This window comes from Chiloscyllium plagiosum, chromosome 21 (assembly GCF_004010195.1).
Source record: "Chiloscyllium plagiosum isolate BGI_BamShark_2017 chromosome 21, ASM401019v2, whole genome shotgun sequence".
NCBI lineage: Eukaryota > Metazoa > Chordata > Chondrichthyes > Orectolobiformes > Hemiscylliidae > Chiloscyllium > Chiloscyllium plagiosum.
Window position 1 is genome coordinate 24,970,923 of NC_057730.1, and position 15,977 is coordinate 24,986,899.

Here is a 15,977-nt window from a genome sequence, read left to right on the forward strand (position 1 = left end):
TTGTTAGCAAACTGCGCCATTTTTGTTAAACTTCAACAGTTTCAAAAACGGTATCTCTGATTGAGACAGGAATAGCCACAGTGAACTAATAGAAAGATAAATGAAGATTTTTCTGAATTAAAAAAGAACAAATTAGTTAGGAAACACAGGCAAGAGCAAGTCAGAGAATGAAGTAACTCTGAAGAATTAAACTGCATTTATTTCAATGCAAGGCATCTTACAGGTAAGGCAGATGAACTCAGGGCATATATGGGAACATGGGACTGGGACATAATGCTATTACAGAAACATGGCGGCGGGCGGGACAGGACTCACAACTCAATGTTAGATGCTATATGAAGAATAGAAAGGGAGGAGAGGGAATGGCCATTTTTGATTAAGGAAAACATTATTACTGGACTTAGGATGTTTTTGAGGGATCGTCTAGTGAAGCTATATGGGTGGAACTCAGAAATAAGAAGAGAATGATCACCTTGATGAGATTATACTATAAATCCCCAATAGTCAGCGGGAAAGTGAGAAGCAAATATGTCAAAACATTGGAGATAAATAAGAAGCATAATAGAGTTGTAATAGTAGAGGATTTCAATTTTCCAAACATTGACTGGGACTGCTGTATTGTTAAGAGCTTGGACATAGAGGAATTTATAAATGTGCTCAAGAAAATTTTCTTTATCAATATGTAGATGTGTCTATTTGAGAAGGAGCAAAACTTGATCTTCTCTTGGGAAATAATGCAGGGCAAGTGACTGATATGTTAGTGGGGAAGCACTAACTGTGATTATAATTCTATCAGTTCTAAGATAGTAATGGAAAAGGATAGGCCTTGTATAAAAGTTAAGGTTCTAAATTGGAGTAAGACATATTTTGATGGTATGAGACAGAAACTTTCAAAAGTTGATTGGAGTAGACTGTTTACAGTAAAGGGACAACTGACAACTGGAAGGCTTTGAAAAGTGAGATCATGAGAGTTCAGAGGCATTATATTCCTGTTAGAGTGAAGTTTAAGGCTGGTAGGAATAGGGAACAATGAAGAAATAAAGATATTAAAGCTCTAGTCAAGAATAAGGAGTCCTTTATTAGATATAGACAACTGGGGTCAAGTGAATCTCTTAAAGAGTAAAAGGATGTAGGTGCATTCTTGAGGGAAATCAGAAGTGTAAAAAGGGGACATGAAATAGCATTGGCAGATAAGGAAAAGGTTAGGCCAAAGAGATTCTACAAAATCATTAAGAGCAAAAGAGCAATTAGGGAGAGAATAGGTCCCGTAAAGATCAACAAGGTCATCTGTGTGCTGAACCACAGGGGATGGGAGAGATACTAAATGAATATTTTGCATCAGTTATTATTGTGGAGAATGAAATGGAGGCTAGGGAGCTCAGTGAAATAAATATTGATGTCTTGAAAGCAGTCCATATTACAGAAGGAGAGATACTGGAGATTTTAAAAAACATGAAGATGGATAAATCTCCAGGGCCTGATCAAGTGTATCCCAGGACATTATGGGAAGATAGGGAAGAAATTGCGGTGCCCCAAACAGTGATATTTGTATCATCTACAGCCATGGGTGAGGTTTCGGAGGACTGGACGGTGGCTAATGTTGTGCCTTCATTTAAGAAAAGCAGTAAGGAAAAGCCTGGGAACTATATACCTGTGAGTCTGACATCAGAGGTGAGTAAGGTGGGGATTCTGAAACATAGGAATTACATACATTTGGAAAGGCATGGACTGACTAGGGACAGTCAACATGTCTTTGTGCATGGGAAACTGTGTCTTACAAATTTGAGTTTTTTGAGGACTTAACCAAAAAGATTGATGATAAAAGAATGGGAGACGTTGTTTACTTGGACTTTAGTAAAGTCTTTGACAAGGTTTAGCATGGAAGACTAATGAGGAAAGTTAGATAAAATGGGAGTCAGGAAGAGCTTGCTAATTGGATACAAAATTGGCTTAATGGTAGGAGACAAGGGGTTGTTCTTCAGACTGGAGCCTGTGGCCAGCAGTGTTCCACAAGAATTGGTACTGGGTCCACTTTTGTTTGTCATTTATATAAACAATTTGTAAGAGAATTTAGGAGGCGTGGTTAGTAAGTTTGCAGATGACCCCAAAATTTTGGTGTGGTGGACAGTGAAGAAAGTTATCTGAGATTACAAAGGGATCTTGATCAATTGGTCCAATGGGCTGAGGAATGGCAGATGGAGTTTAATTTAAATAAATGTGACGTATTGCATTTTAATAAAATAAACAAGGGCCGGATTTATACAGTTCATGGTAGGGCTCTCAGTAATGCTGTCAAAACAGAGAGACCTAGGGTTTCAAGTGTGTAGTTCTTTGAAATTTGTGTTACAATTACACAGAGTGTTTAAGAAGGCATTTAGTATGCTTGTTTTCATTGCTCAGATTATTGAGCATAGGAGCAAGGAAGTCATGTTGAGTTTGTACAGGATGTTGGTGAGGCCACTCTTAGAGTACTGCGTACAGTTCTGGTTACCTTGCTATAGGAAGGACATTACTAAATTGGAGACAGTTCAGAAAAGATTTACCAGGATTTTGCTGAGACTAAGAATTTGAGTTACAAGGATAGGCTGGCTAAGCTGGGACTGTTTTCACTGGAGCATAGGATGTTGAGGGGTGACCTTATAGAGTTGTATAAATTCATCAGGAGTATAGATAAAATGAATAGCAAAGGTCTTTTTCTTGGGGGTGTTCAAAGCTAGGAGGCATATTTTTAAGGTGAGAGGAGAAAGATTTTAAAAAGGGACCTAAGGAGCAAGTTTTTCACTCTGAAGATGTGGAATGAACTGCCAGAGGAAGTGATGGATGCAGCTACACTTACATCATTTAAAAGACAATTTGACAGGTACATGAATAGAAAATGTTTAGCGAAATATGGGCCAAATGTAGGCAAGTGGGACTAGTTTAGTTTGGTCAACATGGACTAGTTGGACTGAAGGGTCTGTTTCCATGCTGTGTGACTTTATGACTCTCTGAGGGTCTCAGAATAAGGGTTTCACCATTTGGACTACAATTAGGAGACATTTTTTCATTCAAAGGTCGTGAATTCTCTACCTGAGAGTTGTGGATGCTCAGTTATTAAGTACAGTTGAGACAGAGGTCAATACATAAAGCATGTCCTATTTAAGATAGAGATGAAGAGAATTCTTTTTTCTCTCAGGGGAAAAGTCTGCAATCAGATCAGCCATAACCTTATCAAATATCAATGCAGGCTCAAGGGGTCAATTGACCTATTCCTGCTCCTAATTTGAATGTTTGTGTCATAAAATGCATTAAAAAAGGGTATCAGTAGTGGTAGGAAAATGGAATCCATTGAGTTAAGGAAAATGTCCTGGAATGGATACAGAATTGGCTCAGTGACAGGGAGCAGAGAGTGTTGGTGGATGGATGTTTTCCAGAAGATTTGTAGCAACATTCCCAAGGGTCAGTTTTAGGTTCATTACTCTTTTCAATTTTTATAAATTACCTAGACTTGGGGTATAGGAAATAGCATTATAACATTTGTAGATGTTACAAAATTTGCCAGCTAATAAATATTGGTGAGGATAATGTTAGGCTTTGGGACAGGCAGAATGGTGAAAAGAGCAAAAGCATGGCATGTGGAAATCAAGACAAAGAAATAATACAATTAGTAAAATGATGATACTTTAAAGGTATGTTTCTACCTATCCTTATAGTGACTGAAAATTTTTAAATGGTAAAAGAATGAATTCACAACAATGACAACTGAAACAAATCCTCTGGACATGATTTCACTTTTAATAATTCAAACATTAATTAAGAGGTGATGGATATTTTTAAAAAGGCAAATTTTCCTTTAATTCATCAATAAAAAGATGCAACTCATTTAGTTACAAGGCCTCACAATACTTCCTGCAGAAGCATAGGATCATATGTAATCTCAATTTTTCCAGCACAGCTTCTGTTTTGAAGGAAGTTTAATTTCCATTAGATCATTTTGGTTCTTAAGTTATTTTTGCCAATAACCATATTCCATTCCATAGTCCCTGGACAGAGTTACCACCAGCATAAGTCTATGACCCCTCTCTCAAGTCACGATAATCCTAATGGTACTTAATTCCTAAACATTCTCTTTCCTGATCCTTTTAAATACACTGATGCGCTCTGACACCACTTCAACAGCATCAAACCACACTCTCTCAGTGGTTAGCTTTTTACTTATAGTTCTGTCCTTTCCTACTGTACAACACATTTTATGTGCTCTCTAAGACCTGCTTCAAGAGCAAGATCTGGTTGAAGACTGACAAACAGAAAACTGTCTATCCAACGAGAACCTTACTTGTTTCCTCTTTTCATAAATTCCCTGTTTTCTTAAATACCAAACACAAAAAGCCATTAACTGCAATTAGCTTTTCACACTCTGCATCTTAGCTGTTCATCCCTGTGACAACCCAGGTCACATGGTCATTTATTGAAAACTAATTATATCATAATCAGGAAGTTAATTAACCTACCTTCAGAATACAGCTTTGCTGAGAAAGGCACATCACACAAAAGAAAATAACAGGTTGATGCCACCACATTGGTTATCACAATATAAACATTTTGGAACATAAGAATTATGAGTTTGAGAAGAATATCAGACCCCTCAAACTGCTCCTGCCATTCAATATGACTATGGCTGATCTGATTGTGGTTTCAGCATCACTTCCTGTCTGTTCCTACATGGATTACAGACATAATTCTGGGCCGTTGGACCAAAGATAAATGCTTTTTCAAAGAGCCAGCTCAGGCCAATTATGGTGGGTGGAACATACCTCTCAAATTTTTATGATTCATAATTGAGAGGTTATAACTCAGGAGAGACTGAACACCCTGGGGTCTTTTCTCCATAAAATGGCAAGATGTCATGATAGAATTCAAGGAAACAAGACTGTCAAGAAACTAAGTAATTGGGTGGTGGAGGGGATGGATGTTGAGATGCTCAGGTGAGGGGATGTTGGAAAAATTAAAGAGAGAAGGCAACAATGCAGAGTAGCAATGATAACCAGAGTGTGACTGGAAGGACAGAGCATGCAAATATAACTGTGCACTTGTAAATATATGTAGTTTTTTTTTCATCAACTTAAATATGTTATGACATGTCTGGGGCAATTGGGACTTGAACCCAGACCTTCTGGTCCAGAGGCGGGGACACTACCACACTATCACAACAGCCCCTAAATGACTAAACTGTAGGGAAAACTGATAAAAAGATAGAATTAGAAGCCATTTTTCTGAGTGCATACATGGCCCAAATAGCAATGAAAGGGTATAACTTGAAAGCTATTAGGTAATTAGTGCCCTAATCAATATCCTATCCCAGAGCAACAGAACATCAATTAAGCTCTGTGATTCCCCACAGTGATGAGATAGATTTTCTTATTCCTGGTTAAAAAGTGTTGTTGCACACCAGCTGAGTTCAAAGCTGAGGTCTAGTGTTGTGCTATCTACTTCTTACCACCTGGTCATGTAGCAGCTGCAGACCAGTTCAAGACGTAATAAGGCTTTCAACAGATGGTGCCCGTTAGTGTAAAAATAGAAAACTAATGAGGCATCTGAAAAAATTCTTATGCATTTCTAAAGTTTTTTTTTGTCAGGAAACAGACTCAGAATTTTTCTGAAATGTTTTTTGGATGCTAGTGAAGAATTGTTAATGATTATCAGATGCCTTATAACTCTCAAGTGTATCCAAATTGAAAGCTGACTAACTTCTTTTGTCTTTTTCCAGCGGTTCAGGTTAATGTTCTAGATATGGAGACAGTAAATGAATGGGCAAAGTTCACCGTGAATATTGTGTCAGTTTTTCGAAGCAGAGATGAGAAGATTAAACGGGCAGACCAGTTCCTATGGATTAATATGAAAGACTTGGCATGCAAGTGCCCAAAGATCCAAATGACCAAAAAGTACCTAGTGATGGGAAACACTGACAGCGTGGCTGAGAGGCTTGGAGGCCTAGTGGCTGATAAGAACAGCCTTGTCATTCAGTGGCGGGATGTGTGGACAAGACGACTGCGGAAATTCCAACGTAAAGAGAAAAAAGGGAAATGTGGGAAAGCCTGATTGACTCATTCAGAAAAAAAACTCTGTGAGAAGCATCATGGGCCACAATGTAAATACACTTTGGTTCAAAATATTTCCCTTTCAGAACAGGCTGAAGGGCATTAGACTGTGAGGAAGGGACTAGAGGCTGGAAACTACATGATACTCAGCACAACACATTAAAAAGTTGTTGGCTGAATGTGCTTTTAAAATTGCTCAATCCTTTTCTAAATGTGGTCATGATTCCTTTCACTGGGGTGAAGGTCAGACTGCAATAGTAGCTTTGTTGTCTGATTGCAGAGCCCACATAGTATCTGACAAAGGCACATACTCCCCGTGTCCTACCCATTGGTTGGCTGGCTATTCCTATTGAAGTCCACCCAACCTCTTTTATTTTTCGCCTGTTATGACTAACATATGAGACAAAATGTGGTGGTCTATGTAAACCTGACAGCTGTGCTGAACGCAGAGTGTAAATATGGACAGGTTCCAGGAGTTTTATAACAGACAAAGCATTTGGCATGCAGCAAGTTATCTGTTAACGTTGTGTATTTTGAACTGTGATTTGAAAATATCCAATTTCAATTAGATTTTACAAAGCAAGTTAACATTGTAAACCCTTTTTGTCTGACACGCAACCTTCAGCTGAATGAAATATTTCCTTTTCAGTATTTCCTTGATCACCTTGCCAGACAATCTGTAATAACAGTATTGCAATATACTCTATCTTCCAATATACTCACCCCAACATCCCATTTGCAATGCCCTCTGATATACCCTGTTCACCCTCCGATATATACCCTCTCTGCCTTCCAAAAATACCCTCTTCACTCTCTAATATACCTTCTTCACCCTCCAATGCATTCTACTCTCCAATATACTGTAATTCCTGTATACTCTCCATGCTCTCCAATGCACCATACCCTCTGACATACTCTCCTCTGTCCCCTTTAATACTGTACCTCCTGCTATTCTGCAGCTGCCAATATACCATTACTCTCTGAGATACCCTCTCATCCTCCAATATACTGCATCTATTGATTTGCCCTCCTCTCTCTTTGATGCATTGCACCCACTGATACTCAGCACCTCCAATGTTCTGCTCCTTCTGATACACCACATCTTCTGTTACAACCCACCATGTGAGATATGGCACCCACTGATAAAGGAGTCAGTGTTGTCTCAGTAATAGCACTACCACCTCAGTGAAAAATTGTTGGTTCCACTCCACATCAGAGACTTGAGCACATAATTTCATCTAGCACATTAGTACCAAGGTCCCTCTGCCCTTCAGATGGATGTAAATAATCCCATTACACTACTTGCAGAAGAACTGATGTGTTGGCCAACGTTTGTTGTTTACCTGGCATTACTAAAACTGATTGTCAGATTATCGTTTAATTGATGTTTGTGAGAGTTTTGGTGAGTAAATTGATTGCCATCTTTTCCTGTTTATATTTTTACAACTGGAACAGCATTTTAAAAAACAAAAATTCTGCTAGACGCTTTGAGATATTCTGGAGTGCTGAAGTGTGTAACAAAATTGCATGTTTTTCCGTACTCCATCATCCATTATCCTAAATCCTACAATTTTACATTGTTCTAAATATCACATCCTCAAATACCCACATTCCTCAATGCACCATGCTCCAATATACCATTTCCCAATCCTTCAATATGCAATATACTACAATCATCCAATTTATCAGTAATGCTGCCACTAATCCCACTCACACCCCATTCATCAAGAACAACAGCTATAGAATGTGTAATCTCCACAATGTAGAGCTATGAAATGTGACGAGGATAAGCTTCAAAAGAACTTGAATAGGCTGGTGGAATGAGTGAGATGATGGAAATCTAATGAGGAGAAATATGTAGTTATTCATGAATGATAGAGAGGTAATATAAAATAAAGGACATTCTGAAGGAGGTTCAGGAGTAGAGGGATCTGGGGGATTATGTGTACAAATCACTTCCGATTACAGGGCACATTGAGAAAGTTTTTAATAAATGTTGTGGATCATGGGTTTTATAAATAAGTGCATGGAATACAAAAGCAAGGAAATCAACCTATGCATTGTGTTCAGTGGTGGGTGCCACACGTTAAGGATGTAATACCATTGGATAGAATGCAGAAAAGATTAACAGGAATAGTTCCAGGGATGAGGACTTTCAGTTTCATGAAGAGATTGAAGGTGCTGAGATTGCTTTCTTTGAAGAAGAAACGACTAAGAGGAAATGTTATTGACATATTCTAAAGGATGAGGACAGCGTAGACAGGGAGAGGCTGGTTCCATCGCTGGAAAGATCAAAAACTAGAAAACAATGAACTAAATCAATTGCAAATAAAGAGTCAATGGCGCCATGATAAATAAATGTATATTGTAAATGATTAGAATCTGGAAAGTACTGCTAAAAGTATGGTGGAGTCTGATTCAATCATGGCTTTCCAAATGTAATCAGATAATTATAATTAAAATAAAATTGCAGGGAAAAGCAGGGGAGCAGAACTTTAGAGAGCTGACATATAATTGACAGATCAGTTCTGTCGCTGCTGTAACTCTTCATTGAATCTATAATTCTATAATGTACCAATGTTACTGTGACCTAGGTCGCTGAGAAGGACAAAAGCAGCAAAGTTTCAGAAACATTATAGTTTCCAAGCTTTCCAACCCTCAACTCATACACAAGCCAACTTAAACATCTATTGTCGTTAGACCGCACGTTAACACCGCTGAGAGATCTAAGCAAGGAAATGTCAAAGTTTTGAATTTCCCCACATGTTGTAGACTTTTAATTGGTATTTCCCACTTGAAATCAGCTTGATTAACATGGTTAGATCAGGCCATAGGCTGAAAGATCACTCAGTCTTTGACTCAAGAGGGAGAATGACTTGATCCCCAATCCCAGGGATCTTTGTTTGGATGCTGCAATGTAGTCAAGGTTTTTAGCTTCTTGAAGCTGTTTTCAGCTCCCTTCAACTAGGTAGTGTCCCAGTGCTTTGGACACAAGTTAAATCAAAATTTGCCAGCTTTTAAAATGCATAAACTTCTAACAGACATCTTGGAGGGGTTGGCTACCCATCCCTTGTCCTGCCCTCATTAAAGCTAGAGGAAGCTGGGGTCCTGTTTCAGAACTTTAAAATTTTAACAACTCATGCGAATCTAATCACCGGTCTTTGTGTGTTAAAATTCACCATTTTGTTTTTTGGCCATGCCTTGGAATTCCCTATCACCATTAGCACACAGATTGCAGCAGTTCAACAAAGTAGCAATGCTCAATATATTTTGAAGGCATTTTGTGCAGATTAATGAGCATCCTCCAATACCCACATTTCCCAATAAAACATTTCATAATCACTGATAAACCTATGGAAATTCCTAGCACTCTCCAACACAGACAATAATCTATACGTGCATTGCTAGAACTCTGAAGCATATTGGATTATAACAATATGCTGACTGTAAAATTATTTTCTAAAAGTCTCACATCGATGCTGTGTATTTCAAATAGGAAATCTGTTGAGATATCCCATGGTGTTTTCATCAATGACGTATTTTTGAAGAATATTACTTGTTGCAAGTAGGAAATACAGCTGCCAGTTTTACCGCAGTAAACTCCCACAGACAACAACAAATAAATTATCAGATGAGATTTTGGTTGACTTATAAATATTGGCCAGGACACCAACAAATCTTCTCCACTCTCCTTAAAAAAGTGACATGAAATCTTTTATCACTAATTGAAAGAGAAGGTTAAGTCCTTGGTTGACTGGATCATCTGAAGGATGACATTTCCAGCTGCGCTGAACACCCTCAGTACTGTCAACTCATCATTATGTGCTCAAGTACAGTGCCATTTGCAATTTTTTTCTAACTCAGACCATTAGGCTATCAATTGAGCCACAGCGGACACTGTGAAGGGGTGGTTAATCCCCCTACTCTCCAGATTTTCCAATTCCTCCTTCTGTGCAAGAAATTTCTTTAATAGCCCACGATTTTCCCAAGTTTGTTAAACTTTGTTGCACCTGTTTGAAAGACTGCCTCATAGAGAGGGGTTACTACATGCCCTCCGTATTTGGGGCCTTCACACAGAACAAGTGGCAAGTTCTCATTGTTTGCCTCACTGTCATATCTTAACGTGCCAAAGGTTGGCAAAAGAAATAGTTACTCTCTTGTTAAAGATCAATTACATCATTAAAATATTAATGTTGTACCAATTTTAATCATAAAGGAAAACAATCTGGAATAACATAAACTGAAACTGGTTGTGTTCTTTGTTACTTGTTGCTGATCACTGATGGCATAGTCTGTTATATACTACAGTCTGCCTGACAAGCACAACACCATGTGGCCAGCACTCAGGTATACTGATGAAGGGCTTATGCCCAAAACGTCAATCCTCCTGCTCCTCGGATGCTGCCTGACCGGTTGTGCTTTTCCAGCACCCCACTCTTGACTCAGGTATACTGGACTGTAACAGGCACAAAGTGCTGAGAAATGATTGTTCAAACTTCTCATGCTGTTATTTGTTCACTATGTTATGATTTATAAGTTTTGTTGAAGTTCTGTTTCAAAGAAGTTCTGCTTTATGGTTTAGTGCAGTCAAGGGCACAATACTAGTTTCAAAGATTATGACTTCCTGTTAGGGAGAATGTAGAGGCAGCTTTACTCGTATCTAACGTGTACTTTATGTGTTCTGGAAATGTTTCTCAGAATAATGTGGAGGGAACTTTAATCAGTTTATAACCCTGATGTACCAGCTCTAGGAAAGGTTGATGACAATACAGAGGGAACTTTACTCTGTATCTAAGTCATGTTATATCTGCCCCAGCGTTAATGGCAGTCATTTGCTCAGCTGATTCCATGATTGAAGATAATGGTGTGATTTTGACAATGAATATATAAGATCTATAAGGCTTATCTTTCATTCACAGCTGTATGATTGGTTCACAAACCATAATGGTGATTGGCATTAATGGTAAATGTTGTTATCTTGATTCATCACAGTGGATGTAACAGCCTTCCAGTGTTACTCCCTGGCTTCACTGAGTAATAGGTAGTGCCACAGATGTGTGGGTTGCCATTATAACCATATCTTTGCTAGCTGTCTTCAAATCCGACTCACCCTTAAAATTATAAACTGAATAATTATGGCCTAAATTTGGAAGCCAGCTCCACAACTCCACATCCATAGCAAATACGTGGAGTTTTATGCATCCATAATTGGTATTTCCTCGAAGGTGTTTGCATTAATACATATTTTTAATTCTTTCAAGGGACGTGTAAGTTGCTGGTAACACCAACATTTATTACCACTGTCCCTGAAAATGTGGAGATGAGTCACTTCCTTGAACTGCTACAATCCTTATGGTGTAGATATGCCCACAGGACTGCTAGAGAGGATGTTCCAGGATTTTGATGCAGCGACTGTGAAGGAATAGTGATATACTTCCAAGTTTGGAAAGTTTGTGGCTCAGATCTTATTGGCAGTGGTATTCCCATGTATCTGCTAACCTTGTCCTTCTAGGAGATAGAAATCATAGATTTTGAAGGTAGTCTCACTGCAGACTTGATGAATTGCTGTAGTGTGTCATCATATAGTACTCATGGATGCCATTGTGTGCTGGTATTGGATAGATTGGTGTATAAAGTGATGGATGGGATATTGATAAAGTGAATTGTTCTGTCCTGAATAATGTCAGGATTCTTAACTGTTATTAGATCTAAACTTGCCCAGTAAATGGCATAATTCCATCAGACTCATGTCTCTTGTCTTATAGGGTGATGGACAGATTTTGGGGAGTCAGGAGATTAGTCATTTGCCACACAATTACAACTTTCTGATTTGCTGTTGTAGCCAAAGTATTTATATAACCGGGCTTGTTAAATTTCCACTCAGTGGTAACTCTCAGTACACTAATGGTGGGATTTGATGATGATAATTCTGTTGAATGTCAAAGGAAGATTAAATTCTCTCTTGTTGGAGATGGTCATTGCCTGACACTTCTGGGATGTGAATACTACTTTATTATCAGCCCAGTTGTAAATATTGTCCAAGTCTTTATTCATTAGGACATGAATTGCATCGGGATCTGAGGAGTTGTGAATGGTGCTGAACATTGTGCAGTCATCAGCGAACAACTCCACTTTTGACCTTATCATGGAGGAATCATCATTGATGAAGCTGCTGATAATGGTTGAGCCTGTGCCACCATCACCAACCATTGTCCCAGGATTGAGATGATTTGTCTCAAACAATGAGAACGATTTTGTTTTATTCTAGATATGATTCCAACCAGTGGAGTTTTCCCCAAATTCTTATTGACTTCCATTTTGCTCAGGTTCCTATCTCTTACATTCAGCCAAATGTTGCTTTGGTGTCAAGGACAGTCTCCCTCTCCTCACGTCTGGAGTTCAGCTCTTGTTCATAGTTGAATTAAGGCTGTAATGAGGTCAGGAGCTGTGTGGCCCTGGTTGAACCCAAACTGAGTGTCAATGTGTAGGTTATTACTGAGTAAGTGCTGCTTTGAAAACTTTGTGAATCACATCTTACATCCCTTTGTTGATGTGGAGCAATCAACTAATGGGGCAGTAATCAGTTGAACTGGCTTGTTCCACTTTCTGCAAAAAACATTACTGGACAACTTTCCTCATTGTCAGGTAGATGTGGCTGTTCTGCAACATTATGGCTGTGGACACAATTATTTCTGGAGCATGTTTTCAGTACTAAGTGTGGAATGGTTTCAGGGACATGGCCCTTTCTGTATTACCTTCAGCCATTTTTAATAATGGGGAATAAATCAAACTGGCTGAAGACTGGAATCTGTGTTGGTGGGATTTTAGTAGAAAGTCGAGGTAGATCATTCACTCAACACTTCTGATTGAATATGGTTACAAATATATCAACTTTGTTTCTTGCCCTGACATGTTGGGTTCCACCATCATTGGGGAGGGACTTATTTTGGGAGGGTCTTCCTCCCGTTTGTGGTTTAATTATTCACAAATTCGGATTCAAGACTGCATGTGGCAGGCCTGCTGTAGAGGCCATGGGCTGAAAGTTACAATTTGTATTTGCTAGGTCTGAGTTATTTCGGGCTTTTTTGAAGGGTTTGTTACTGTAGGATCAAACGGATTCACTTATTAACTCACCAAATTATAATTACCTATCATGCCCCTCTGGCACCTCTCAAATACAATTTTAGCTCCATCTTATAACATGCTGTTCCCAGAACATCTCATCACTCACTGTATTTCCCAGAATTCAGTTGCATCCCGTGCACCCATGCCATTTGTAAAGTTCATTGTGTACCCAGACAAACACTGCCAGCCCAGAGCTGCCCTGCAAAGTTCCTGACACCTGCCCTGGGCATGACAGACAGAGGGAAATCAATGCCGTGCTTTCCTGGAGGTCCTGCTTGATAGGGTAGTGCTGATATGGGTCTTCCTTCTGCCCACGGGGCCAGTAATGGAGGCCATGGCACTAGATCATGTCAATCTGATCTGAAATTGCCATCAGTCTCAGCACAGTAAAATGAAGGTCAATGTCCTTCTCCATTTTGTCACCTTAAGTGCCACCATCTTCTCTCCAACTCTTCACGTTCTATCTCTGCTACAGTATACCCCCCACCACCAAGGCTCCTTCTCTACTACTCTCATTATTGGCTGCAACGTCCTCCCCACTTGCTTTCATCCAGCCCAACCCCTGAGGCCGTTAATCCTGCATGCTGTCTTGCTAACAACTTGCTTGCGATACTTCCCCACCTGCCCTACCTGCACCAACAGTAATAGGTCTGCCACTGCTTTCATCTCCTACCATACCCGTCTCTCTCTATCTCTCATTCCATGAGGAAAGAAGACCCACAATAAGGCAGAAAGAACCAAGTTGGATGGTATACTGCCTGAATTTCTACTCCTTATCCCTGATGAGGAGAGGGTCCTGATTCTGACAGTCTGACCAGGACCTGGACTGGTATTGGAGGCTGCCCTTGACTTACTGCACTGGAAACCCCTGAGTGAAGGCTATTCCCCCTTGACTTGATGACCTGCACACAACTATGACAAGTTTCCTGACTTTGTGTCTGCGCTAAATGGCACAACAAGGCTGCAGTCATCTGAGTTTGGTGTTTCTATTTGAAGGGGAGAAGTGAAAAAGGCAGGGGAAGGTGTTGCAAGGCAGAGATACTCTGAGAATCCAGGTAGGTTCAGAGTGAGCATATTGAGAGCAAGTGAAAAACCTGGAGTCACAGCCTGGTCCAATCCATGAGCAGGGTGCATGTCTCTAAGTGTAAAGTGCTGTTGCTGCAATATTATAACATTAGCTACCAATGCAGTGCAGCATTGAAGTGCAGAAATATCACATAAGTCAATCGGAGATGTGCCATCAGGGTTTTTGGAGGCTGGCACATGTCAGGTACCAATGTCAATGGATGTGGGGTCCATGGAGCGTGCGCTGAGATGTTGGTGCCCAGTGTCCCACATGAAAATCATTCAGAGCAAGCAGTAAGCTGGATCAATGAGGGATTGCTTCTCCTATCGAGTTTTCCTTGATTTTCAGCATGTTTGTTGAGTTGGTCAGATGGGAGGCTGAATATTAATGAGGTGAGTAGTGGTATTAAGAAGGTGCTTATCAAACATTGATCGTTGTCATTTGGCATCTTGCTGCTACCTAGCAGGAATCTCACCACACCAATTGTGAAAAGCATAAAAGGTGGTGCGAGTTGGTATCGAGATGGGCCTTACCACATTGCCTCCCCAATTCAGTCACTCATTTTGCCATAGCCCATATCGTTGAGATGTATTTAAGATTCTGCCTACATCTTTTTATTTCCTTTACTTATCAATGTGGTTTATAAAAAAAGGAAGATACTCCTTTAAGCCAAGGAGACTGCAAAAAGATGGCAACACTTTTAAAAATCACATTTACTGGGCACATCGTGGACACATACAATGTTGTATTTTTCTGGAACAAAGAGAGCAAAAGCTGATGCCATAGAGCTAAGAGATCCTGAACAAAAGGAAAACTGGTTGACTAAAACACCCTGATTGGCTCCTCACCAATTGACCATAGTAGCAGGGAATCACCATGCATTGAAAAATCTGTGTGTGTGCGGGTGTGTGCGCGTGCGTGTTTCTTTCTCTCTCTCTCTCTCATGTGGAAACACCAGAAAGTCTTCATAACAGCTAGTTGTCTTCTTCTCACATTTTTCTGCAAATTGCCTCATGTAGGAAGAGTAGGGAGTGCAGTGTGCCAACAAGCTTGTGTTAACAGCAAAGAACTAAAGGGAATTGAAAAGAAGCAAAGAAAACAACTCATTGAATCCTGTAGTCCAGATTAGTGCTATCAAACTGTGTTTCCCTGGTTTTCTTTTTCCACACTTAAAGTTGATGCTTTGTTTGTGTGTCTGTCTGTTTGTGAAGGGGGGATCTTAAAAAGCGATAGAGTTTAAGTTGTAGAGTTATAAGTTAGTAATTCACATTTCCTAATTGCCATTGAAGTAAGACAATTTGTTAGTTAATAAACAGTTTATTTTCTTGTTAACTGCGGGAAACTCTTGAGTGTTTCATTTAACCTGAGTTCATCAGTCACATACATTTGGGGACTTTATATAGTTTGACTAAATTTTTTCACATTTTTAATGACTCCAGAAATAGTGGGGTTCGATTTCCAGGTTACCACCCCAGTAGTACCTCCTACCAATACTATCATTTACAGATGTATCAGTGACAGGTAGATTGGTGAGGACAAGATCAGGTACATTTTTCCCTTTGGTTGGTTCTTGCACCATTTTCTGCAGGCTCAGTCTAGCAACTCTACCCTTCAGAATTTGACCAGCTAGCTCAGTAAAGGTGCTGCTAAGCCATACTTGGTGTTGGATATTGAACAGCCCCTACCTCAGTTAAATCCTGCACACTTGC

General features: G+C 39.6%; 1 protein-coding gene across 1 annotated transcript in view; it reads left to right on the top strand.

The window, feature by feature from the left end:
* LOC122560669 (netrin-3-like) overlaps positions 1-10,883 on the top strand; it is a 180,655-nt gene extending 169,772 nt beyond the window's left edge. The window contains exon 7 of the mRNA XM_043711558.1: positions 5,747-10,883. Coding sequence (XP_043567493.1) covers positions 5,747-6,078 — 332 coding nt within the window. The 3' untranslated portion in view covers positions 6,079-10,883. The remainder of the gene's footprint in view (positions 1-5,746) is intronic.
* The last annotated feature ends 5,094 nt before the right edge of the window (positions 10,884-15,977 follow it).